The sequence below is a fragment of the Xiphias gladius genome, chromosome 21 (assembly GCF_016859285.1).
Source record: "Xiphias gladius isolate SHS-SW01 ecotype Sanya breed wild chromosome 21, ASM1685928v1, whole genome shotgun sequence".
NCBI classification, from domain to species: domain Eukaryota; kingdom Metazoa; phylum Chordata; class Actinopteri; order Istiophoriformes; family Xiphiidae; genus Xiphias; species Xiphias gladius.
This window is the reverse complement of record NC_053420.1, coordinates 7,873,906-7,899,966: the sequence shown is the minus strand read 5'-3', so window position 1 is coordinate 7,899,966 and position 26,061 is coordinate 7,873,906. Positions and strand designations below refer to the sequence as shown.

General features: G+C 40.6%; 1 protein-coding gene across 3 annotated transcripts; it reads right to left on the bottom strand.

Annotated features, from left to right (window-relative positions):
- Positions 1-239: 239 nt before the first annotated feature.
- ece1 (endothelin converting enzyme 1) lies at positions 240-25,331 on the bottom strand. 3 transcript variants are annotated; one of them, XM_040159106.1, is made up of 19 exons: positions 25,321-25,331; positions 17,084-17,170; positions 15,206-15,326; positions 13,123-13,335; positions 12,535-12,659; positions 12,259-12,405; positions 11,701-11,766; positions 11,142-11,330; positions 10,772-10,914; positions 10,377-10,491; positions 5,259-5,369; positions 5,063-5,161; positions 4,798-4,875; positions 4,583-4,686; positions 4,148-4,258; positions 2,838-2,905; positions 2,474-2,664; positions 1,816-1,911; positions 1,125-1,301 (listed from the first exon to the last, which is right to left on the bottom strand). In XM_040159106.1, exons 2-19 carry the CDS (start codon positions 17,168-17,170, stop codon positions 1,125-1,127), a joined length of 2,241 nt encoding a protein of 746 aa, XP_040015040.1. In that variant the 5' UTR covers positions 25,321-25,331. The 3 variants fall into 3 exon arrangements, with proteins under 3 accessions (XP_040015038.1, XP_040015040.1, XP_040015039.1); XM_040159105.1 differs by lacking the exon at positions 25,321-25,331 and adding an exon at positions 24,669-24,808; XM_040159104.1 differs by lacking the exon at positions 25,321-25,331 and having other exon boundaries at positions 240-1,301; positions 17,084-17,212.
- Between the last annotated feature and the right edge of the window lie 730 nt (positions 25,332-26,061).

The window sequence follows — 26,061 nt, the reverse complement described above, 5'->3', positions numbered from 1 at the left end:
GTTCGTCCGGCCGACTCGCATCTGCAAGTTGGCAGGACATTTTCCCACTGGATTTACTCTAATTAGCGATGTAATAATCCGAGACACTGGTTATTATATGAATCCAGTGCACACGTCTCTGTACACCAGAAAGATGTTTTTGTGTGTGCCGGAAAGTGAGGTGTCAAACAGCTGAACGAATTTTGGACATGAGACAAAGATGTTTTAAGATTGTTTTTATTATACAAAATAATGTGAAGAACTCTTAATCATAAAAAGAGGTATGGCACATCATGGCTTACTCTACATGACCAAGTCCTGAACAAGGAAAAAAAAAAAAAAAAACAGCTGTTCCTTTAATTTATTGCTGTGAATTTCTGAATTCTTTCATTCTGTTTCTGATTTGTATCGGTCTTACATTACAGAAATGAAATGCCAACTTTGGGAACCTGCTATCTGACACCAGCTCCAAAAATTACTTTGTGTTTACACACAAATATCCCATCAATATCGCTATAAAATGTTAACTTTGACCAGACCGTACACACAGTGTGTCTGAAATACTGCAATGATTCAAAGACAAGCACTTCCTGTAGTATTATACATATTTATACCAATTCTTAATAAACGGCTTTAAAACTGTCCTGGTATGAACCAAATCTTGCATCTTCCTGGTTCACCGTCATATAAAAATTTGTGACCATAAATAAAATACAATAAAAAATAAAATAGAGCAGGTCCAAGCACAGTGAAGAGTTATAAGAAAAAGAAAGGTCACTTTGCTTATTTATTGCTCTATGTGACAAAAAAGCTGTTTGAGAGTTGTTCTCCCATTTTCTGTTGCCATCTATTGGGTTTCCAGTGTTCTAAAAGCGCATTTGTAGCTACATCTAATTTCAGAGTTTGTGCAAAGCTGTTTGCTAAACCAACGGTCCTTGTGGAGACGCACTGAAGATTGAAATCTTCCACACAGAGCAGGCACACTTTGTCCCCATGAGGAGCCTGATAAACATTAAGTGGCAAGGTGCTAGGAGTTTCAGTGGTTCTTGTGTCCCCCGTCCAGAGAGACTTCGCAAGTATCTCTAGCTATTGTCCCAAACGTCCCTTTCACTCCTTGCTGATGAACCGCACCAAGCAATGAGGCATCACCAAAGCTCACACTTATGTTTAGGGTTCATGGGAGAATCATCTTTGCAGCCAAAGTGCTTTGAGAATTCACGTGAATTGGAGATGGTGCCGATGACTCTGAATCTTGATGGACTGTGGGGATCTGTGATTACGCCCTCGTGTGAGCTCTCCGGTGTCCTGACAGAGCACCATACCTGCAAAAGTAACGAAGGATGAACAGACACGATGTAAGATATACATTTTTCCGCATGGTCCTTCAAAATTATTTGCTGATTTCTATGAAGAATTACAGAAAGTTAAGAGACTGGTCTGATTTTTTTTTTTCCCATTTCCTGTCATTACAGCTTTTTAAGTATTTTGGGGGAAATTAATTTAAATTTGAAATTATAAAATTATAGGGCGACAATTTGTGTCCAGCAGTTAAACTTTGGAAATGAAAAATATTTGTATTTTCATAGATTCTGGATTTTTCATTGAGGGAGAATCAGCAGATGTAACTTTTTAATTTTTAACAAGGTAATTCAACTTTTTTGTGGAAAAACCATATCAGACAGAAATAATTATACCAAGCAGAATATTTTCATGTCTCAAAACACGTCTGGAGGGGAGCCAAAGACATACAGTACAAACAGGAGTAGTATCAGCATGTCGACGGTACGATCGAGCCAAAAAAAATAAATAAAAGAATATACTGTGATTGATACAAACCTGGGCAAATCCAACAAAGAACAGCTGACGGTTCGTCATTCCCAGGGCAGGCAGCGTGGCCTCCTCACCGTTCTTTTTGATCCAGTTCTCATAAGCCTTCAAGGAACAAATTATCATGTTACACGCACGCAATCACTGTTTTGCTTAGCACGTGGAAAAGTACACACTGAAAGACAGACAAAGAAAACAGAAGATCGACTATAGGTCCTCCACAGTTTTCCCTCCGGATAACATGTACCATTTAATGCGGGACGCTTTTAGTTCCATATGATTTGCTCGTCTGTTTCATGGCCTCTGATCTTTCATTACATGGAAAGAATGTTTGCATGTGAGGAAGTAACCAGAGGCTGACAAGGCCACTCATAAACACCTGTTGCACCAGACAACCTGCTTTTTCCATTACAGATTAATGGGCGCGACCCACAACAGCCTCGACAAATAAACTAATGCCGGGGATTAATCTGAGATCTCTGTGAAAGTTTAACGACCTTGTATAAATGCAATCCGACAATGCTGCCTCAGGTAACATAAGTAATGCTCTAACTTTCCATAATCAAAACTAAATGCTCTCTTGCAGCAGCATTTAGCTGTTTGTTTACACAGAACACAGATACAGAAAATATTCAAGGTGAATTCTACTTCCTATCGGACATCGGACCTTGTAGGCAGCTTTGAGTCCACCGTTGTCAGCGATGTTCTCTCCCAGGGTGTGTCTTCCATTCAGAGGCTCCCGGTTGATGGTGTAATTTCCGTACTGCTCCACCATGCACTGAGTCTGCTTCTTGAAGGCCTCCACAGAAGAGTTCTTCCACCAGGGACGCAGGTTTCCGTCCTTGTCGTATTCTCTCCCTATTTGAATCACACAGTTAAATATTACTGTTTTCTCTGCCAAGTCGTGCTCCAAGACATTTTTTTGTCTTGGAGCACAATTTGTTTTTATTAAACATCTTATTATTAGAAGGGTCACATCATTTATCATCCTCTGAAATCTACATTGTTTAAAAAGAAAGCTATTTACCAACCTTGGTCATCAAAAGCATGTGTCAGCTCATGTCCCATGACTACGCCTATTCCACCAAAGTTAAGAGCTCTGGACAACATTTAAAAAAAAAAAAAACATTTGAAAATGTACATGTGGCACACCATTTCATCCCAGATAACACATTTGTGTGCATAGACCGCAAGTTGGTTAAAGCAACAGTCGACATTTTGGGAAATACACTTGTTCGCTTTGTCGTCAAGAGTTAGATAACAAGACTGATACCAGACTCATCTCTGTCCATTCAGTATGAGGCTGCAGCCGGTTAGTTTATCTTAACTTAGCATAGAAAGTAGAAAACCTCTAAAAGTCAACTTATTAACACAACTTATTCAAATAAAGTGCTTTACGGGACGTAGCACAATGTTTCCTGGGTCTTGTCATCGTTGTGACACTACTGTATGTCTACCCTGGAATCACGGCTCTCATGTCAGATTAGTTCGGAATACTCAAATAAAATGAACGATTAAGAGAGAAACAAATGACAGGACTCTAATGCTAAAAAAAAAAAAAAAGCTGGAAAATCGCATTTTCTGTGGATAAAGCTGGATATTTTTGTTCATAATTGTACAGCTGTTTTACTTTATTGGTGTTTTAATATTGTCTTTGTTCTCTGCTGCTTGTATGCTTTTGTCAGCTTAAAGAATAGGTTCACATTTGTTCATGCCTTCATTGAGACAGTGCTCTCGTGTCAATGTGAGCATTGAAAGACTTTTTGCTTCCTGTAATCTGGTCATTGATAGATCCCTTCCTAACATACCTGTAACTGTAAATCATATGGGAAAAAATACACAGTCCTTGTTTTGTGAAAAAATATATTCAGTATAATGTATTCAGTTTATGTGAGGCTAATAAGAGCCTTCAGCAATCTGCAGTAGACTGTACAAGCAGCTCTCTCTGAAGTTAAATCCATTTAGCACAGAATTCCTTCTGTTTCCCCAGACTCTGTTTGCTTGCTGAGCTGCAGTGACGGGAGAGCAACAAAATGCCGGAATTTTCTACTAAAATAAATTGCAAGTTATTCTTCTAACTCAGCCTGCCCTAGCCTCATGTTAGCCTCTGATGAACCTGAGGGTGCTTTTTTGCACAGAACCGGCTCATCTGAAAGCGCAATAGGAATGGATCTCTTAATGTGTATGAACAGAAGCAATGATTAGAGAAGCAAAACATGTTTTCGTGTTTATATGGGCACAATTTTGAACTTATCTTGTATGGCAAATTTTCCATTCTGGTGGACAGCAAAGTTGCAGTCTGTCCTATTCTACTAATTGAAGTGCAATGTAGGAGACCTACTTGGGCCAGGATCGGCTATAGAATGGAGCCTGCAAGATTCCTGCTGGCAGAACCATCTCATTCTTGGTTGGGTTGTAATATGCATTCACAGTTGGAGGGGTCATGCTCCACCTGCAAAAATAAGGAGCACAGAGCCACCGCATGAGGCCGACATGGTCGCAACACATTCACAGTATCGATTCTGCCTGGTCTGCCGTGCCAGGCCGACCACGGATCAGTTTGGAAGGCATGGGTACTTTGATCTGGCCCCTCCCCCGTAGCCTAATTAGAGACAAGGATCTGTTCAGCGGAGAGGAGTTGGGTGCCTGGGAGCGTTTGTGGATGGAAGCAGGGTTTCGCTGAGTCAGTATGATGGGAATGTGTTCCCGTCTGAGCGTGCAACCTTCTCTCTGGCAAGAGGGGCTCTGGGGATGAGCGTTAAAGGGAACAACTCACTGGTTTCTGTTGGGAGTTTTCCTCAGTTGGTCTGCTGTCACTCTGGCTGAGAAGTTGTAGTACTGCATGACATTTTGAAAGTAGAGCTGTGACACCACCTCAAACTAAAAGAGAAGAGAAAAGGTCAGGTTTTAATGGGGGAAAACAAGATATTATGGGATAAATGAAAATGACAGAATGATTGGGGCATTTAATACAGTTCCAAGTTTACATACATCATTGAACACTTTGTCCAGCTTTGTGGCGTTCATGATGAACTCTGGATACCCGACCATGTTGTATATTGCATCTGCCTATGAAAGATGACATTTAAGAGACTGTAAAAGACACATTCACACACCAGGTGGCAGTGCTGTGTTTCTCAGCCACTTCAGCACAGTAACAGTTCAACGGACCTCAGTTCAGATGTTAATGTCTCCCTAAAGCAGCAGTAGTACAACCTCCTGGGAAAGAAACACACAGTAGGACACTTTCTCCCACCTTTTCTTTTGCTGCTTTTTTTGTTTCTGAGTCCATCCAGCTCACATACTTCAAACTGTCCTCAAACGCCCATTTAATTTCTGCAACCATATCTTCAGCCTGAAGAACAGAAGAGAGAGAGGAAAGCCAGAAGTCCGTCATCTCATGCAGCAGCAGCAGGTATTGTGCTTTGAAGAAAAAAGAAAAAAAAACTTACAATGGCCTTGCTGTCCTCAGCAAAGGTGGATTTGACAAAGAGGGCTCCAAGAGCAAAGCCCAGGGCGCTGTCAGTGTCGCTGACACACAGCTTCCAGCGTGGAGTGCAGCTCTGCAACATCAAATTGACAAATCAAGACATGTATACATCCTCATATTCTCTTACACTGTCCGATATCATCAGTCTAATGGCAATGCGATTTTTGCACTATGTCAGACTTTGTACAACCCATGTAGTCTGCTTCAATTACTCACTTCCTATATATCTGTAAACGGTAATGATCCTTCCGCAGGTTCACGTACAGAAACCTTGTTATAACATTTACTTCCTCTAGACAGTCAAGTTTTGAGAGTGTTCTTGGCGAGGCACACGAACATGACTAACCCAGATGTACGTGAGAGGACATGTTGCATTCAGCTACTACACACAGTGGCTGCATGTGTAGGTGCAGAGAATAGCAGCCATTGTGCTGCGAGAATAGTGAGAATATTTCTACTGAGATTACTCATTCCACAAATACTCCTACCATTTCTCCCTGTATAGCCCTGTGATAGTCTGGCAACCCGACCGATCTGTTTCTGATTTTGGACCACTGTATGCTGGGACAGGTGTCACCCCCCTCAACCCTGAGAAGGATGAGAAGTGAAAATAGCAGCCTACACTCTCTATTTTTATGTTTCCATTAAGAAATGCATTTTTAAGACAATAAGACAAAATGATATCAGCAACGTTGTATTGTTTTTTGTTATCACAGGCTTATGGGATGTATAAAATACATAAAAAATTTACTATAACGGCCACTGTTAAAAATCTTTTTTGCATTTTTTTGTAATAGACTTAAATCCAATAAAGTAGAACACTGAGAAATCCATAGGAGCCACTGTGCAGAAGATTCATCTAGCAAAGAAAATTAACACAAATAAAAGATGAATAGAAGCGGTTCTGATGTTGAGAAATTCATGTCCTCTGTGCTCACTGCTTGTGAAGCAACGCTGAGTTGTTATTTCGCTGCAGGCTGAGAGACACAGTGTTCCCTCTAAAAGGACTGAGTGGTGTTTTTTTTGTTAGATAAAATGGCAACAACAGGAAAGTCCACATGCCAACCCTTGGCTAATTTCAACTCATAACTGAAGCTATGCAAGCTAGGCGACCACCAGAACAGCAGTAAAGTGGAAATGAATGATGGAGAGGAGCAGTTTCAATGAGAGAATGTTATACATCATAATTTGTAAAGCGCTGTTGGATGGCTATTGTTTGACACTGCCTTGAGCCTCATAGACCATACTAGACTACAAAAGCCTTTGATTTATTAGAAATGTTGTCCAAATATTTTTGGATATTTTCTGAATTGGTGAAAATCATTGTTTTATTCAAACAAAAATGTGTCAACTTTGAAACAGCTTGCTCAGTTTGTCCACTTCTGAAGCACAATCATGTTTTTATGTGATTTTTGTGATCAGATATAATTTTCTGGACATCATTTCTAGAATTATGCAGGAACTTTTGCATGTTCTCACAGTTTCAGAGTTGTTTTTTTTTCCTTATCTTCACAAATTTTGCAAGATTTAAACATACAGTTAACAAATACACAACAACCATGGCTCCATCTATTTTAAAACAATGACTTTACATCTAAACTTCACAATCAAAATCGCACTTTCAGAAAGCGAATTCACTGACTGTAGGTTAAAAAAAATTCCCTATATGACAAAGCTATTATCAGGTTAAAAGGAAGGACAAGGACAAATGGAGCTGCATGTAAACGGAGTTAAAAAAGACCGTGGTCACAGTGAGGAAATGACGAGTATTCTGAGCAAAGTTGTAAAACCTACTTAGGCACATAGGCACAGATGGGAAAAGAGAAACAGCTGCACTCTAACTTAAAAAAGATACACCAAGTGACGGACAGAAAGTTTAGGTTTGTTATTGCAGCTTGACCCCAGTGGAAAACAAGGCAGAGGAAACAGGATCTTGTCCAGATAAGACCTGTGGTCACTGGAGCCTTCACCGTCAGTTATTCACTGAGAAGGCAGTACAGCTTGCTCCAGAGTGAACTAAATTCACAGTTAAGAACAACGGGCATCAATTTCTGAACATCTTCATCACTGTGTCAAGTAAAAGTGTCAGTTCACCAAAGTTTTCTTTTTTTTACCTGTAATGTAGTGGCATCCAGCAGCACAGATTGTTTTGGTTTGATTTTAGATATCTGTCTCAGAGATTCCTGCCTTCACTCCAATACAATGGAGCTGAACAGAATTTTGTTCCTGGTACTCGCTGCGCTCAAAAACTACACTTAAAAAATTTCCCCTGTCCAGAAACAATGACCTAGTCTACTAGGACTTGTTCCAATGAAAACTGTTCACAGCGAGGTTATCTAGAGAAACCAGGTCACTGTTCTTGGAAAGACATGCCGCTATTGAATTTTTTTAAATAGAAATTTTTTAACGTATTGAATGCCACAATTGAAATTCCATTCGCTTCTATTGTATTGGTGTGATGGGGAAAATCACAAAGACCAAGCTCTAAACCTGGGTATGAAAGGCCCAAACTATCTGCAGGGCCAGAAACAACTAAAAGTAAGTGAGAAAATGTTTTTTGTAACTCAGGTGAACCTTACCACTGATGCCACCTGACTACAGAACATTTACATGCACATGAAAAACAAGTTTTTGAGAGACATGCTTAGGCAGAAAAACATACTAAATAGTTTACATGCACTTCATTACTTGCAGTTAGTCATTTATGTGCAACTTGTCAGATTTCTCATCTACCCAGTATTAGATTTTTGAATCAAGACTGGCATATTTTAAAGCTATTAGGGATACATAAAGTATAATGATTTAGTTTAGAGTGTTTTTATATTTTAATTTGTTAGTCGGAGCATTCTTAATCGTAGTGAGACGGCAGGATCTGTAGAGTGAAGTGTCTTCATTTTACAAAAAGTCTTCTCTTCAGTTGTGGAAACCATCTGATTTATTTCAGTTTCAATAGTATTGGGATTTATTAACTTTTCAAACACAAAGGACTACACAGAGCGTTTTCCTTCATTCCTTTATATTGTTGCCTCAGCGATGCGGCCACTGCGCTGCATTAACATGCGTCTCAGGTGATCCAATCACAAGAGGACAGCTCTATGCACGTCAGTTAACACCTGGCATTAGAATGCCTCACCACATTCGTATCGAGTGACCACTTGTGATCGGATCTCATTTCACTGCTCCATATGCAAACAAACACTTACATCAATTCTGTTTGCAAAGACCAAATGCTTTGTTTTTAACCCAGCCGGTGGCCGCAACGACCTTCTCATGCCTAGTCTGCGGGAAATTAATAGAAGAGGAAGAAGAAATCAAATCATTACAGACTGAATCTATTCCTTGGCGTGTTCCAGACAAACCAAGTCGCCCAAGATGTTTGACGCACTTGTGACACATCTCTATGCTCTTTTTGAAATTTCCAGACATCCTCGAGAAAACCAGTTTACGCGATTTGTACGACTTGTTTTTGCTTACGAATGAGCACGTACATCCACTTACACAGAGGACGTCAGTTGAGGAGGCCGTCCTTCAGTGTGGCCCAGTGCACAATCGTGTTCACACTCCTACAACTATTTGGCCGTAATGCGGCTCAGTCCACCTCCAACTGTGGTCTAAGTGATCGAATCTCAAATGCGTCCTCAATGCGTCTCGGGTGCATTCGCACCTATACTTAGAGCTTTCCACTTGTGATCGGATCACCTGAGACACATGTTAATGCCAGGTATGAACAGGGCCCCAGCTACACATATACTGTAGGCCAAGAAATCAGGTTTCTCCAGCAGAACTTTAGCTGTGTTAAGCACATTTCTCTTTTAAACCTCTTACCCTAATTAAGGAAACCAGGTTTCTTGTTTACATTAAGTTTAATACGTCAGGTTGCTACAGAAAACCGCCATAAAGCACTAGCTGATAATTTACAGTTCTCGAAAAGTCTTGTCACAATGAAGGGAAAATTCTGCTTCTCTTTTGGTGCCAATTTTCCTCTGTGTGTGTCCACTAAAAATGAATCCTCTGCTGAGTATCACACACAAGAACAAGAGTTCAAGTGAAAAGCTGTCTAAACTCAGCTGTTTGGCTTTGGGCCATTTCTTATGCCAGAACACAGTATACTGGACTTCTAAAAAACCCACATATACTGGGGGCAATAGGACTTTTCCTAGTGACTGGACTGGCTTTTCTATGCCTGGTAACAATTCCATTTAACATTTAACTGTTGGTTTAAATCAAAAAGCAGCAAAGCAATAACAAAGCAGCAACTGAGATGCTTGTATTCAGTTCACAAACATGCTAAAAATACATTATCTGGATGAGAATCTGCCAGCAGGTCAAATGTGTACAGTACATTGCTTTTTTTGGCTGGACCACAATAGCGTGGTAAGCCCTAAAAACACAAAGGTCTGTCACTGACTGACGTACTGACTGAGTGATGAAGTTACACCATTGGTTGGTCGGCCAGCTGAGTGTTTGGAGTTTCCCCATTGACAGATTCTCTTTCAAAATAAATTGGCGCAAACAGATTCTATTATGTCATCAGAGGGGGGATATACAGGCAGTGTTGCCAAATTGGCACCCTTGTTGTTAGATTTACCAACTTTTCAGACCCCTTTAGCAACTTTCCTGCACAAAAGCAGTTAGCGACAAATCTAGCGACTTTTTGGACAACCCTTAGCTACTTTCCGTAGAAGTGAGTCGCCAGTATTGCCCCACGAGCGCGAGGTCGGGCTTTCCCTCAGCAGGCACACCTCTTTATGTGTCTCACTTACTTGACCGCATGGCAACTGACACAGGTGTGAATAAGCTTCTAACTTTCCTCCCTGAGTGATCATTTTAAAAGTAATTTCGGCTGAAATCACCGTACCGTATGGTGATTTTGTAATAAAACTGAAAGTAGTTGTTTACAGCAGTTCCACAACAATTTTGAACTACATCCTCGATTTGGCGCATTGATCATACGCGGTCCAGCCATATACTAGGTTTTGACCCACTCTTGTTTCTCTTTTTACCGCTTAATTCCACCTGTGTTTGAATCTATCGGTTTCATGCTGGATTATAGTGAAAGGCCTAAATCTTCATCTCTTACCTTTTTGGTGCCATACATGACCTCAAGGAAGCGCTGCTCAGCATCCTGGAACCTTTGGTCCAAAATGGAAACCATCTTCCTCACCACCTTCATTATCATGTAATTGTTGAGTAGGCTGCAAAGGAAATTTCAAATTCATTGTTTTGTTGCTCTCTTCAATACTGCCTGAAATGCTTACTATTGTATCTTTCAGTAAGAGGATATGTACTTGTACATGTGATGTAAAAAGTGTAAATTCTTACAGAGTTTAGCTCCTCTGTTCCTTTCTATTTATTTTACTGCATCAGCATAAATCAGAGTGAACAGATATTTACAAAGCTAAATTTACATAGCAACATACAGCCTGTATTTCACACCTAAATGGAAAACCTATTAAGTACAGCTAGGTATCTGACCTTTTATTTGTTTTAGTTATGAGGTCAGAAACTTTCTGGAGGTATTCCTTGGCATAAACAACCACCGGCTCAGACTTGTTGAGAGGCACAGGAGCAAACACTTCTGTGAGGTATGGCATCCAGTCCACGGCAGGAGCCAAAGTCTACAAAGGCAAAGACAAAACACACACAAAAACATGCTGACATGTTGAAAAAAAAAAAAGTCTCAACACAAACATGTATAGCTTCCTTTCAGTCCAATACTGCAACTTCCGCTTCCTTTGGTATAGCAGTATAAGAGTCATCATTTGTACAAAATAATTTTCTCAAGTAATGTACATGATTTCTTTTGTTTTATCAAGCTGATACTATCAAACCAGGAGACACTCACTGTCAAGTCTTTGGCCTCCATTTTATGGTAGATTAGCTCTTCGTCCCTTCTCTCCCCCTGAGGGACTGTGATGTTGGCCAAAGTGGTTTCAAACGCCACAATCTCTTCCATCAGCGTCCGCGACGTCTCTTTGGAGCCCCCCAGAAGAACCCCTAACTCCATTAGGAAGTTGAGGTATGCAGTCAGATACTGCAAAGTCCAAGTAGGTAGGACAGTGAGGTGGAGGTGGGGGTAGTTGGGAGGACGAGAGTTGTTTGTGTGTGTAATAAAATTAAATTAGGAAAGTAATCCTAAACTAAGCAAATACAAGCAACTATGCAGAGTTTTTGCCCTGAAGCTGAAAGATTTCTCCTTTATTATTTCTGGGCTTTCTTTGCAAATGAGCAATGAGCCTTTGGATATTGTCAAACTCGAAATAAATTTTTTTTTTTGGTTCTCATTCCAGAAAATTCCAGATCTGGATTAGCTAAAAAACTGCTTCCAACTTTCTTTGTACATGCATTTTGAGTTTAACTTCTGCAAAACAAGTTGAATGCTGTATACCATTTGTTCACAGTACCTTTTCATTCGCTGTTTTGTTGAGGTAGTAATCCCGTGAGGGTAATCCCAGGCTGGACTGATCCACCTGGAGGCAAGAGAAATATCCTATGACTTTTAGCTCATCCTCCAATTCAGTGCTGACAAACAGCCTTTTGTTTTCATTCCTGTGTTGCCAGCACGCAGGCTAAAAGCAGAAACTCACCACAGATCATATCTTTACCATTCGTTACGGTCTCATGTTATCCTACAAAGGACTAAACTCTCATGTCAAACTGCCAGTGTGAATCTGGCTAAGATCACAATGATAATGAGTGGATTTTCCCCAGGTTATCAACAAAGATAAAAATCTCTCCCCTTAGGAAAAGCTATAGCAGCTGCTTGTACTGGAGGGAATTTAATGTAAGAATTTAAATGTGAATGTAAGTCTATTGGGATGTGATCGAAGAAGTCAGTGTGAGAGCAGTGTCTGAGATGTGATTCTAAATCAATACATATAATTATATAGAACTGTTGAAATCAATCAAGCCTATTAAAGCCTCTTAAAAGGGGCCTGTACAAAAATCTCTGACCCTCTCACCTGGATGATGTTACTGTTGGAGTTTTTGGAATCGGTGCTAACAAACACGGTGAAGAAAGGTGAGGTGCGATAGTTGGCTGACACTGTTCGCAAAACTTCCTGGAAGTTGTCCTTGTCCCAGGGTCCAGTCAGGGCCCATCCTCCGATCTAAGAAAAACGAGATTTAAGCAGACAGAGACTGCTGGATGCGAGGAAATTCATTCTTTTAATGGAAATGAAGAGGGATTGAGATGATGAATGTGTCTGATGTTCGACAGCTTTAGGAAATAAGCATACCTGGCTGATTAGCTCCTGTAGTGGCTTAGCTCCTAATTCCTCAATCTTGGCCTCGTTCATGCAGGCCTGATAATATCGCTGGGCCTTTTCCTCAGCCTCACTCAGACCTTTCATTGTTGTGTTTTCTGTCCAAATAATTAAAAAAGAGAAACAGAATTCAAGTGAATAAAAAACAAGTGGTTTCACCAGTGCTGTAAAAATGAGCCAGAAAATCACTCCTTTGCCTGGGGTAGTGGTGGGGGGGGGGGGGGCACTCCCACCTGACATTGGAGGAGAGGCGGGGTACACCCCGGGAGAGGTCTCCAATCACAGGGCTGACATATAAAGACAGCCAACCATTCACACCCACATTCCAACCTACGGGCTATTTACAGTTGCCAATTACTCCAACCTGCATGTCTTTGACTGTGGGACTGTAGGAGGAAGCTGAAGTACCTGGAGGAAACCCACGCAGGCACAGGGAGAACAAGCAAACTCCACACAGAACCGAGGTCCGAACCCAGTACCTAGAACCCAGAACCTTTTTGCTGTGAGGAGACAGTGCTAACCACTGCACTACTGTGCCACCCTTCAGACAAGGACCCTTACCTAATAAACGCTTCATCACAAGCATGTTGTGCTCCCAGAGGTTGCTGAAAGGTCCCCACCGGGACTTGCCCTCAGGGAGGGGGTTGTTCTTCACCCACCCCCCACAGGCAAAGTTGTAGAAGTCTTGGCAGGGGTCCATGGATCGGTCCAGGGCTCCCATTACCGCACTGGCCACAGTAATGCATGGCTCTGTTAGGCACAAGCCAGGGTGAGCTACAAAAGAAATTATTTAAAAAGATAGCAGGTTAAATTCATAGATACTTCAGTTGTAAATGTTCAACTTTATCCCTCTAATCTGGGGAAAACTTTATCTTAATAAAAAACATTTTTGGGTTCCACAGTGAATATTTCACAGTAGGACAATCAAATATGCATGCAGGTTTTCAGACTATCTGTAAACTATTATTTTCTATTACTATTAATTTGAGATTTTGAATATTTTAGTAACATTTTTAGTAAAAATCCTTCATAAATGATTAGCTGAAACGTGACAGTTGATGATCCTGTCTTTGTAGGGGGCAATGTCTCAAATTTATTGTTAATTGATTAATAAACAGACAACAGATTAACAGATGAAGGAGAAAGTGTTTAACTGGCTAGAAAATAAATGCCATTGCTCCTTGGCTTGTGTTAGTGCCTAAATGTGACTTCTGAGAATAGATATTTTGAATGTTTCTCTAGAATAATTTTAAGAGGAAACAACTTGAGAGGCAGCAGAGAGGCTTTTGGGTGGTCTGTGTTACTTTTTAAAGTCGAAACACAAAAGCTGTTTAACAGCATGAGCTTTAGAAAACTTGCAGTGTTTAGAGAAGCATAAGTGCTGGGAGTTACAGGGCGCAGACTGAAATTCCAGCTCACCTTTATAACTTGATTCACTGTAAGGACTTTCACCATCTGCCCATATAAGGGCATGAGACAAGACTGAGACAAAGTTATGAGCATTGATGAGGTTAGTACCCCGAGGAGAATTCATCCTTGTTCCTTTTATTATTTCAGAGTGTGATCTGACATGCGGTTCTGAATGGGAGGAAGCGGAATTAAGTTTCTCATGGTAAATTTGAGGAAACCAACACAGATGAGACATCTCCTGGATGTGATTGTAAATCCACAAGCCCTTTTTCCATAATGAACAAGCTCAAGGGAGAGATTTAGAGTTGTTTTTAGGCAGCTTGGCTGAAGGTGTGGCTTTCTTTAAAAAAAACAACAAAAAAAAAAACATATACTGTATTAAAGGCCACAGTCCTGTTCTGTAGTTTGCACTTAAAAGCCTCTCAGGGCTTACAGATCTATTTTAAACCTCTCTTTTCACGTTCAGCTAAAACTACACTCTCTTGATAAAATCATCTTTACAAATTGGTAAGAGAAGGTGCTATTTTTAGTATATTAAACAATTACACTTCCCTACAGAGACTCAGAGGACACTTTATTACGTAGCCCCCACATACAACCGGCTTTGATGATGAAACAGTACTGGGCTTAAAAAAAACTGATTCTCAAGGACTGGAAAACAACAGTTGGTTACAAGGATTGATTTCACACGTTTGAAAAAACCTTTGCTGTTTTTACAAAATTTTTCAGTCTACTTGTGAAAAAAACCTGGGCACCTCTTTTGCAACATCTTGAAACAAGATGACTGTTGACTGTTTATCATTATAAGCAAAAGTGATGTTCATTAAAGGACTAGCTTGACAATGTGGGAAATACGCTAATTCCCTTTCTTGCTGAGAGTTAGATAACAAGATCAATATGCATGCTAAATATGAAGCTTGAGCAAACAGCTGGTTAACTTATCTTAGCATAGAGACTGGAAACAGGGGGGGAACAGCTAGCCTGGCTCTGTCCAAAGGTAACAACGTCCACCTACGCACAGCACATTAAATCTCGTTTGTTTAATCTGCACAAACAACTACGTCCCTAAACAACAATACTGGCCAAGAAATAGTCCAGCAAATACCCTCTGTAAAACAACGAGAAGAGATTTTGTTACCTTTGGACAGAGCCAGGCCTCAGCTTCACAGAGAGCACAGGTGTTTCTCAGGTTTTGTCTCAGTGGCACAGAGTTTAAACAGAACTTTTAACCTACTCTGTTTGTACAAGACCCCAGTTGTGATGAGAGATATGAACAGGCCCACAGACACGACACACACTAAAAACAGCACCCTCTTCTCCCTTTGTGTTGGATCACGTCTTTGCAGCAGAGTCACCTGCACAAACAAACAGAAAAAATCCTTTAACTGCTTCATTTAAACCGTTAAATCAAATATGGCAGTTTTGAAGAAGGTTAGCATGGTTAATAGACACAAAATGACTTAAAGTCAGCTTTGGAATACATAAACATGGACACTTACATATACTGTATATGCTATACTACTATATATATATAAATATATAGTCAAACAGGGATCTGATGGCAGGTTGGGTTTCAGTGCAACGTGGCTTCTCTGTCACGGAGCTTTCAACCCTCCTACACAGAAGTAGGTTAAGCAGTCTTCTATTGTTCCCTCACTCCTCGTTTAAACTGCACTCAAAGAGTATTTTCCTTTTGTCCCAGACTGGGAAAAAGACTCAATAATCCTGTTGAACCATATCTGATGCTTTTGTGGTTCACCTGTAAAGGATGAGCAAGTCACACAAGGACAACAAACAGGTCATCAGTTACCTCCAGGTAAAGTCCAGGCTTTGTGTGTAGTGATTTTTTTTTTTAATACCAGTGATCGGTGCAGTGGATCTTACCACAGCACACCCTGCTCCTCCACTTTTTTTCTATTCAATGTTGCCTTAGTTAAGGATGCCAATGAAATTGATATCCTGCAGGACTGATTCCAGCAGCCACTCACAAGTCTTTCACAGTGAACATTTAACATTGTGGCCAGTCTTTGAGAATCCCCACGGTAAAGAAATGCCAGATCCTGGACCTCAAATATATCCCGTGGAATTCAATTACCCCTCAAGTCTATATATAAAGATCCGATTTACTGCTATTAGGTTAGATGAGAGTTTGACAGTCAGACTAAATGTGACTAAAGCAAATGCCAAAGCCACAGTGGTTTCTTAATCCCACGAGCTCAGCGTGGTTGGCTGGTTTGGACCTAAACTATGTTTCTGATTGTAACTGAGATAATCCCAGTGCCAAGCCTCTTCATTTTCCATCCGTAGTTTATCACAGTCTCGGGAAATCAAATCTTATTACCCTGGAAATCACAGCAAATCATGTCAAAGTCTTGAATTAAGCACTCTCTCCGGGTACTTCAGGTATAATTCTGGTCAAATAAAATATCTGAATAAAGACACCGCCGACGGATCGTAGCTCCTTGTTCTGAGGTTCAGAATTACAAGAAATGGCCCTAAAAGTCTATATAAGACTATTTAATCCTTTAACAGAGATTTTAAGAAGTGCCCGGAGAATACTGTTCGTTCATGCCATCTCTTAAAACCATAGGTAATGTACATGAACAGAAAATGTTCAAATGCTGAAAAATTATACAATATCCTATGTGCCAAAGGAAATGGCTCAGTCAAAAATAACTTCATTAACTAACAATGAGATTTTTACACCATATAAAACCCTGGAGAACACTCATTAACATCCTATAGTTGTTCCTATAGTTTTCATCTGTTATCCCAGCGAGGATAATGTAATTGCAGAAAATTCTGTATAAGCAGCAAAGCAAATATGCATCAATCATTATCTGCATGTCAAACCTGACAGTGCAACCTGAAGCATCTGTTCAGCAGGTTGTTCTCTGTAACATATTATGGAGGAGGACTGAAATGCATATGAGAAACATTACCCAACAGACCACATCCCGTTAAACCAAGCAGTGTTTGATGTACAGTGTTTTAACAGAAACCATTATCAGATTGGCCTGACGCATGTTTCACTGACACTGTTGATACTGTGAATCAGTGATGACAGTAACCCACTCGTACATTTTTTAGCACAAGGTGTTTGTGTTTTTACCTGCAGGGGAGATGTTGGATAGATGTCGTCACTGGTGGAGTCCACCAGGTCTTCCTCATCCAGCGTGGCTCTTTTATAGGTTGACATCTGAAAGGTCAAATGCAGAAAAGATTCCCTCAGTGATTCCATGCTCCTACGAGCCCCTCTCCTCTTCAACAGATTTTTATGAGAGAGTATTTTTATGTGGTGTCTATTCCACGGCAGTCTCGGAGGCTTCAGGGTAGGGTTTCCCTATAAAATCCATCAGGTGGAATCTTTTTTGGTCTGGTTGGAGCCACTTCCACTCATACACCGGGTTTGCTCACAGAGACTGTGTCAGTCCTCTCCTAACCAACATCACCTCTTAAAGCCCCCATGGCGTTTGGCAGATACCCCCGGGGGGGCAAATGTCACAACACCAACAACAACCTCCTCCCAAAAGTCCTTGTAAAATCCCCTTCTTGGTCCTCTCTTCCTTTCTACCCGGTTTGTGGCTCTTCCAAGGAAAACTCTCTTTGGACTTCCTCCTCAGCCCAGTCTTTACACACACGTAACGAAACAAGACGGAACTAGTGAACAACAGGAAGGAGCGCTGACTAGAATGACTTACATGACTGAGACTGTGTGTGGAAGTGATTGTGTGCGAGTATGTGTGCGTGATTGCATTCCCCAGTGTGGTTTCAGTTGGATTTGAGGAGGGAACCTCACAGCGGTAGTTTACACCCAGTGTCTCTCCTATAGGACATTATATACTTGTGGGAGGAGACTGGAAAAATGTCCTCCTCCCACTACATGCTTGTTGTAGCTGCCCATGGTAACCGCTACCTGATAGGCATGACAGTCGGTTCTTGTCCTGTTTAACCCCTCATCCGCAGGGACAATTACACAAAGTCTCAACGCTGCATTTTGAATAGTTTCCTCCTCATTGAATGCAAAGAGAGTCAGTCAATTGAAAGGTATTTTTAAAAAAGCAAAAGCAAGTGTGTGTCACAGCCAGAATTTAAAGCTTAATTGCTAACATAGATAGCAAGCTCAGCTAAATTAATATAACATCCACCTGACAGGATGTCAATTTATGACTGTGCTGTGTTGCACAAAACTATCACTAAGATTAAATGTCCTTGTCCGAAAATAACACACAATAATTAATGTTGATGCATAATGAATAATGTTGGCTTACTATTTATCATTTAATTGGCTATTTTGGATTTTTGTGGTAATGCATTACATAATAATGTTTTTTTTTTTTTTTTTTTTTTTTTTTTTTAAAATCAGCATTCGAATACTGATTTGGACCTCGATTACCATGGCAACGGTGGAAGCTTTGAGGCATTCGGGTCAGCCGTATTTCAGACAGCCAAACTAATCTTCTATAGGTACAAACCAAGGGGAATGGCATTAATAGAAACAAAAGGCCTGCTGCATACAGCATGCACCCTTTAAAGATACATACAATCTGTGATCCAGGTGTAAGCACAAAACTCGCAGATCCACCAGCCTGACAGATCTACTTCCGGTATATAGGGACTGACACTAGAAAACAACTTAATATGAGTTATTAATGTTTTGTAATGCTACTTAAAGTTTCTGTAATGTTTGTAAATAAAGCTCTAAAAGAGGCCAATGTTCTCATCATACAAGAAGTTAATAAACACAAAATTCTCATTCATTTTTTAAGTCAATTTTCAATTGTAAATAATATACAGTAACTGTAACTTATATAGTCAAATGAATTATTGTTTTGGATTGAAACAAATCCATGTCCATGTGACACCAGTTAAAGGTACATGGTGGAGTTTTTGACCAAGAGTAGTGTAACGTAGCAAAGTTTGGAGTGGGCGACCATTTCGCTTGTATCATACAGACACTCAAGGGTGCGGACGCAAGCTCGCTGACACGTTACACGTTCACCGCTGCTTTCACACTATTCCGCTGATCAACAGATGGTGGTGGGAACACAAAGACACGTGGCATCAGTGGAGAAGACGAGTACAAGCTATCGAACATGGGCTTAAACACGGGATTATTTTAAACAATTTTTTAAAATTTTCTTTGCAAATTTGTTAAGTCCATGGAAAGAAAATTAATTGAAAACTATTTTTATTATGGATTCATCATGTCAGCCACTTTTCAGGCAAAATTGTCACAGTTGCTGGTTACAGCCTCTCAAATGTGAAATTTTGCTGCTTTTCTCTCTCAGATGCGATAGTTTATGAAATATCTTTGAGTTTTGGCATGATGAACAAACAAATCAAGCAATTTCAAGATGTCAACTTGGACTGTGGGAAGTCTGACTTGCTGTTTTTCACTACTTGTTGACCTTTCGTAGACTAAACAGGTGATTGCTTAATCGAGAAAATAATTGGCAGATCAATCGATGAGGAAAAATCGTTTAGTTGCAGCCCAAAATACAAAATACTGCATTTTACTGACTGCCACTGAATGTGCACAAACTTTGTTTACAAGAAAACTCCATGGAGCAGCTTCAACAAACGTCCTACAGCTGAAAATGAGGCACTACGACAGCTTTTTTAAATCTTAAAAAATTCTTACACTACATTGCCAACACTGAAAAGAGGGCGATAATTCACGCCAGCTCTCAGCCTGACAGAACTGTATAGCTCACTCACTCCAGGCTGGTTACTAAATACATTGCATAACAATGCAGAGGTAACTCTGGAAGGAAAGAATCCTGACTATACTTTGTCCAACTGAAATATTTTTTCGAACAACCAGTATATCACACGTTCAGCCAGACTCTAGAAGAGACTGCCTTTGTTCTATCAGTGCAACCTCAGGCCCTGTCCTTCTGGACATTTACCGTCAGGCTCTGGCTTCCATCTTCCATTGTTAACATCCAATGAACATAAGACAAACCAGTGACTAAATATAAATGTTTACTTGATGAAGATTCTTGTAAAAACAACCAGAGGGCAGTCCAGTAGAAGATGCATGCTTAATTTTATTTCCCACTTGTTTCACGTAAACATACCCCAGAGAATAACAAAAAAAAAAAAAAAAAAAAATCCTGTCCTCACCACTAACGTTCCAGAGATTTCCTGGCAAACCAAAGGACAGACTCCTGTTAAATCTTGTTATCTATCAGACAAGATGCAGCACATCAATTCCCTTAACAGGGGGAGGGGGGGACTGCTGTTGTTTTTCTTTAGGGTTAAGATAAAGCCAACAACAACAAATAACATCACACAAATGTCCAAACCCTTCCCATGCCGGTGGGTTTTTAAACTTTGTTAAACCCAGCATCCAGCCAGCCAAGTCACATTATCGGCTTATAAAAGGACTGCTGGGACAAAAGAATGGAGGACTAAAGTGATGAGAGATGCAGAGAGACAGACAGGGTGGGGGAGAGGTAAGAGGACACCAATTGTTTTTAGGACACTTTCAATTACATAAATGGTTTTCAAATGACCTATAGCTGAAAGCTAAAGGCCTAATGGGAATATTGATGTTTGACTTTTTCTCTTTACACACACACACACACACACACACACACACACACACACACACGCACACTGCACTTTCTCCATTGATATCTAACCTACAATTCATGAAAGGATTACAGCTGTTCCACTTCACAAACCCCGGGATGTTTACTGAATCACTCAAACTAAATTCACCTCACTGTAGCGTTTACACGTCAGACAACATCCCTGATTTGATCATGTGGTCTGCTTTGTGTCACAATGCAGGGCAACAAAAAGGGGCATCCATTGGCACAGACCGTGTTGATGGCGTGCGCACACACATTCCTCATCACAAACTCGCTGTTTTTGAACACTTTCCTGGCATTGGGGTGCAGATGTGCTTGCGCATGTTGTCAAAAAGACTGACCCCCCCCCCCCCCGAGCTGAATCCCTGTTTAAGTTACAACACTGCTTTCCCTTTTCCTGTTTATGATATTTAGTGACTAATATAAGCCATTCTTTAGGAAATATGCCGATGAACTTTTGTATCTGATGCAATGAGTCATGATCTCCACCATTATATCCTGATCTGCATAATGCTGAACCTGAATAATCCTGATATTAACATCTGAAACCTCATTAGCATGCCGTAACTTGCTGCAATGGTGAAAGTTTTGTCAGATAACATCTGTAAAAACTATATTCCGCTGAGGAGTTCCTGTTAATGCCCTGGAGGTCAGGCTAAGTGACAAGTGGGAGCCATTTGAAAATACTATTAGTATGAGAACTGCATCATTTTGTATCTGGTCAAGGTTAGTTCTGGACAGTATCGGATCTCCTATTGTGTCCTGCAGGGCGTGAAAGTGTCTTCCCACAGAAAAGCTTATAGTATGAAGGGCTAGTATCCCACATTTCTTGGAAGCGATGTGAGCCCAAGGCCTTGAGTGAGGCTATAAACCACAAACATGCGTCAGTAATTCGTCACTGATCCTTCAAGCCAGACAATTATTTGTAGCGCAGGGGCATTACTGGAAGAATATCTGGAGTAGGTTGGTGTTTTGGATAGGGTACAGCATGTACTATATGTGTAGCGTACAGTGTGTGACAGTTTACTTCTGAAGAGAAAAATGAGAACAGGAAAACAATTTATAGAATTTAACAAGAGGAGGAATAGAGTTTTAAAAAAAAATAAGCGGACAAGACATCAGTGGAAGGAAGTAGACTTCAGATTATTTACGGCAAAAACATTTCGCATGTAAAGGAAGGCGGCTCATTGAACCACCATGATAAGCCAGGCAGATGCCTGGTCTGGACGTGGGTTCAGACCGTAGAAGATATTAAATTAAAGACTACACGTCAAAAAACAACTTAAGTGACCATCTGAGCCTCATATTTGGTACAGTGGGTTACCTGACCTCTGTGGCAACAGGGATGTTTCCGTTGAAATACAACTTTTGCTTTTCAGTTTTGACACACAGCGTGCTCGAAACTTCTCCGTCACATGGATGTGACCCAGAATGAGGCTGGCAAAACATTCCAGAAATACCTGAATACCTTATGTCAACATGACCACACTTCAACGCTTCTTACGGCAACAAGATTAAACAACCACAGTACAAAGAGGTTTCATCCGATTCGACCTTATCTCACCTGAAGTTAAATTGCAACCACTGCAACTGTATTATGTATGAGGTTGTTTACCGGAGTGACACAAGCTGCCATGTACCACCACCCTTGACCTGTATGTGAGGTCATGACCCAGTGCCATGTACAGTATGTGCTTGTTTCTGTAAGTTGACTTTACGTCCACATATCAAATGAAGTAAACAAACAGATTCAGATCATGACTCAACATGAAGATATTCATAAATGCAGCCTCTAGCCACTGCAGCCTGTACACTTTATCTTTTGCGCTCAGTCCTCCTGTGTTTCTGCCTGAAGGCCACAGATAAAGACAAAGTTGTCTCAGGCTTTAGCTTCTGACCTCTGACGTCAAGACACCACAGGAATTTTCTTTCTTTTCACAACGCTGAGATGTTTCCTTTGGAGAAAACACCCTGATAATGTAAAGTATTAACAGGCCAAAAAACAAAAAAGCTTCTTCCCCAGGCATTCAGCTTTTCCCTACTCTGGAGTAGGATTGTTAAACTAAGCAGAGGGACTTTTAACTAGAATCATAACAATTTTAGTTTATTTTCAGGCACGCACGTGGACTTTGAAAAAAAAAAAAAATTAAATAAAGAGCTTGCATTTTATCTCACATGGTTATCCATATGCTGGCTGCAGGTCTGAAATTCTTCAGATTCTTGGTTGACAGAACACCCTAGGTTATTCTTCTATGCACGTTTCAGGTACTCTGACACACAGTACGTGCACTGATCAAATTTCACCCAGTCAGGTCTTGTGTCGCCATCAGTGTATCTACAGAAAGTAGCCCAAGTTCTACGATTTATCAGCCCCACTAGGCAGGCACAGTACAGTAAAACAAGGCACAATAGATGATGCAATTCCAAATGCAATTCAAAGAGCTCCTACTTTGACTTTTTTTCAACATAGGGTGAGGATTAAAAGGAGTGGCACATGTAAAGCCTGCTTATAATGAGTATTTCAGCCAAGGCACAGACAGATAACAGGAGATTACCTGTTCCTGCTGTTGTTGTGGCGCCCTGCAGCACACTCAAAATCACACCTAGGTAATGAATAACTGCAGAGTAAACCAAGCACCCTGAGTACAACAAATCTAGAGCCGTGTAATGTTATTAAACCAATCAATCAGTCAGGAGTTAGCTTGTATGATTAGTGATCTGTATGTTCCATGTCTGCACAGTTAAAGAAGGAAAACTTCAAGCAAGTTATTTAACAGCATTCAGCCAACTGCTGTGCATTGGTACCACCAGTTTTTGGTATTTTAACTGCTGCACCAGTTAGAACAACACACAATAAAGGAGAACTATATCTTGATTAAGGACTAGTCATTGCTTTTTCCTTGAGTAAAAGGAAAAAACAATGACAGAGTAAGACAACAGGAAATGTCTAAGTACTTCATGACTTGCCCAGCTTTAAAACTATGCAATCAATATTTTGAAAGCTGTTTTCAGCTCAATTTCTACTTTGCTTAGTTTCTTTAATCTCTTGCTCCTGTGAAGCAATATGTGAGTTCAGCTTTTGAGCGCTATATAAATACAGTTTGCCTGCTTGCCACCATTTCTCCTCCTCCCTTGCAACTGATTAACAAGATGACCCGGTCTTAACTGTATGTTTCGGGTGGGCGTGTTGCCAAACAAGACACTTTAGAGAAACACTCAAACAAAGCAGTAGATTAAATTTTACATGTGCCCCTGATGTTCTCAGTAGATTTACGCTCAAAGTTACTGTTTGCTTTTGACTGATGATCCTGTTTGGTGTAGTTGCTTAAAATCACCCCTCCAGGACCCGATAAGATAAATGAGCTCAAAATCCAAGCTAACATTTAGACAGTGAAAGTAAATATTAATTTTATGCTCCTGCAACCATTAAACCAAGTAAAACCAACATGCAACTGTTTTGTGGCTACAGAGTAATTTTGCCAAAAATGTGGTTTTGGTTGCAGCTGTTGTGTTAGCCTGTAAGGTGGCAGAGAGATATTTTGTTGTTGGCTATATGACTGACTGAAGGTACCCTATACCGTGTGTGAAATTCCTACTGAGTTACATAGGAAGTTTGTGAAACGAAAATGTGTGAGGGGGGAAAAAAAAAAAAAAAAAAAAAAAAAAGTTAGCTGTATAACCTGAGGGGGGGGAAAAACGTGCTAGCATATTTTGTGAGGACAACTTATTGTGTAGCAGCAAAGCCTCATGTCCCAATTGGGAGGAGATTAAAATACAATGCAGCATCGAGAAGGTCACTGAACTTCATGCGAGGTCCCGTAACTGCTATATAGCCAACGTTGCATAGGCTATAGTTATAGAAAGAATACAGTCAAAGAATTGCGTTAGTTAACCGGGAAAAAAATTCGTTAGGAAAACATTTACTTTCGTGTCAACAACCGCACACAAGCCAGCAATAATCAATCCCAGCGTAGAACTGAGCATATGTGATGATTTGTCAGTTCTCAAAAAGATCTTTAAGCCTAATTGAACGTTTCGTGATTTACTTAAACGGCCTATCTGAGTATCGTCCGCAGTCAGAGGACCCGTTCTTACCCTGCTGTCAAGTGGTCCGACGCCGCTGCTGTGACTCCGGTGTGTTCTCTGACCGGGGGACAGTGAGTGAGCCTCAGCCGACACCGCCAAAGAGACTGCGCTTCGCTGTCAAGATAGTTCACCGAAGCTTACTCCGCTACACCGCTACCCCGGAAATCGTGTTGCACTCGCTTAACAAAAAAAAAAAAAAAAAAAAAAAAAAAAAAAAAAAAAAAAAAAAAAAGTTAGCTGTATAACCTGAGGGGGGGGAAAAACGTGCTAGCATATTTTGTGAGGACAACTTATTGTGTAGCAGCAAAGCCTCATGTCCCAATTGGGAGGAGATTAAAATACAATGCAGCATCGAGAAGGTCACTGAACTTCATGCGAGGTCCCGTAACTGCTATATAGCCAACGTTACATAGGCTATAGTTATAGAAAGAATACAGTCAAAGAATTGCGTTAGTTAACCGGGAAAAAAATTCGTTAGGAAAACATTTACTTTCGTGTCAACAACCGCACACAAGCCAGCAATAATCAATCCCAGCCTAGAACTGAGCATATGTGATGATTTGTCAGTTCTCAAAAAGATCTTTAAGCCTAATTGAACGTTTCGTGATTTACTTAAACGGCCTATCTGAGTATCGTCCGCAGTCAGAGGACCCGTTCTTACCCTGCTGTCAAGTGGTCCGACGCCGCTGCTGTGACTCCGGTGTGTTCTCTGACCGGGGGACAGTAGAGTGAGCCTCAGCCGACACCGCCAAAGAGACTGCGCTTCGCTGTCAAGATAGTTCACCGAAGCTTACTCCGCTACACCGCTACCCCGGAAATCGTGTTGCACTCGCTTAAAAAAAAAAAAAAAAAAAAAAACACTGTATATGATTTGCGGTGATATGACGATCTAAAGCTGATCTCTCAGAATTTCCTGTCTCTTGTGTGAAAAAAAAAAACAAACTTCCTTTGCGGTACATTTATGGCAGCATTACTCCACTTTCTCCTCCACCTCACTTAACAGATGGAACAACCTTATTTTTAAGCACATTTCCGTTTTGATTAAAATGTCCAAACCCATACAGCTAACCGGCCTCACTTTAAACCGCTTTAGTTCCACGGGTACTTAGCTCCCCCTGTGTCAGTGTACCGCCAATGGGTGCCCGTCAGGGTAATATACCAGTTTAGCTAAGTACTCAGCTAAACTGATACTCAAGTACCTGTATCAGAGTAATTATAATTTACACTGGCTAAAAACTTGATAAAAAGTATGAAAACTATAAATCCAATTAATTAAAATACTCAAGTATCCCTGAGAGGTGCTTCCAATTAACATCAACATTTATTCACTAATATTTGATATTAATATTTTTGATTACTTGGCGTAATTTGCAACGTCAGTAACCGTTAACAGCCTCCGGAT

What these genes read in the sequence shown, in the direction of transcription:
- ece1 (XM_040159104.1), bottom strand. Translation starts at nt 17,212, where the DNA reads ATGGAATCACTGAGGGAATCTTTTCTGCATTTGACCTTTCAGATGTCA. An exon ending in TGTGATGAAGCGTTTATTAG is followed by an intron (nt 12,660 to 13,122) that starts GTAAGGGTCCTT and finishes TTATTTGGACAG; the next exon opens with AAAACACAACAATGAAAGGT. An exon ending in TGGACAAAGTGTTCAATGAT is followed by an intron (nt 4,687 to 4,797) that starts GTATGTAAACTT and finishes CTTCTCTTTTAG; the next exon opens with TTTGAGGTGGTGTCACAGCT.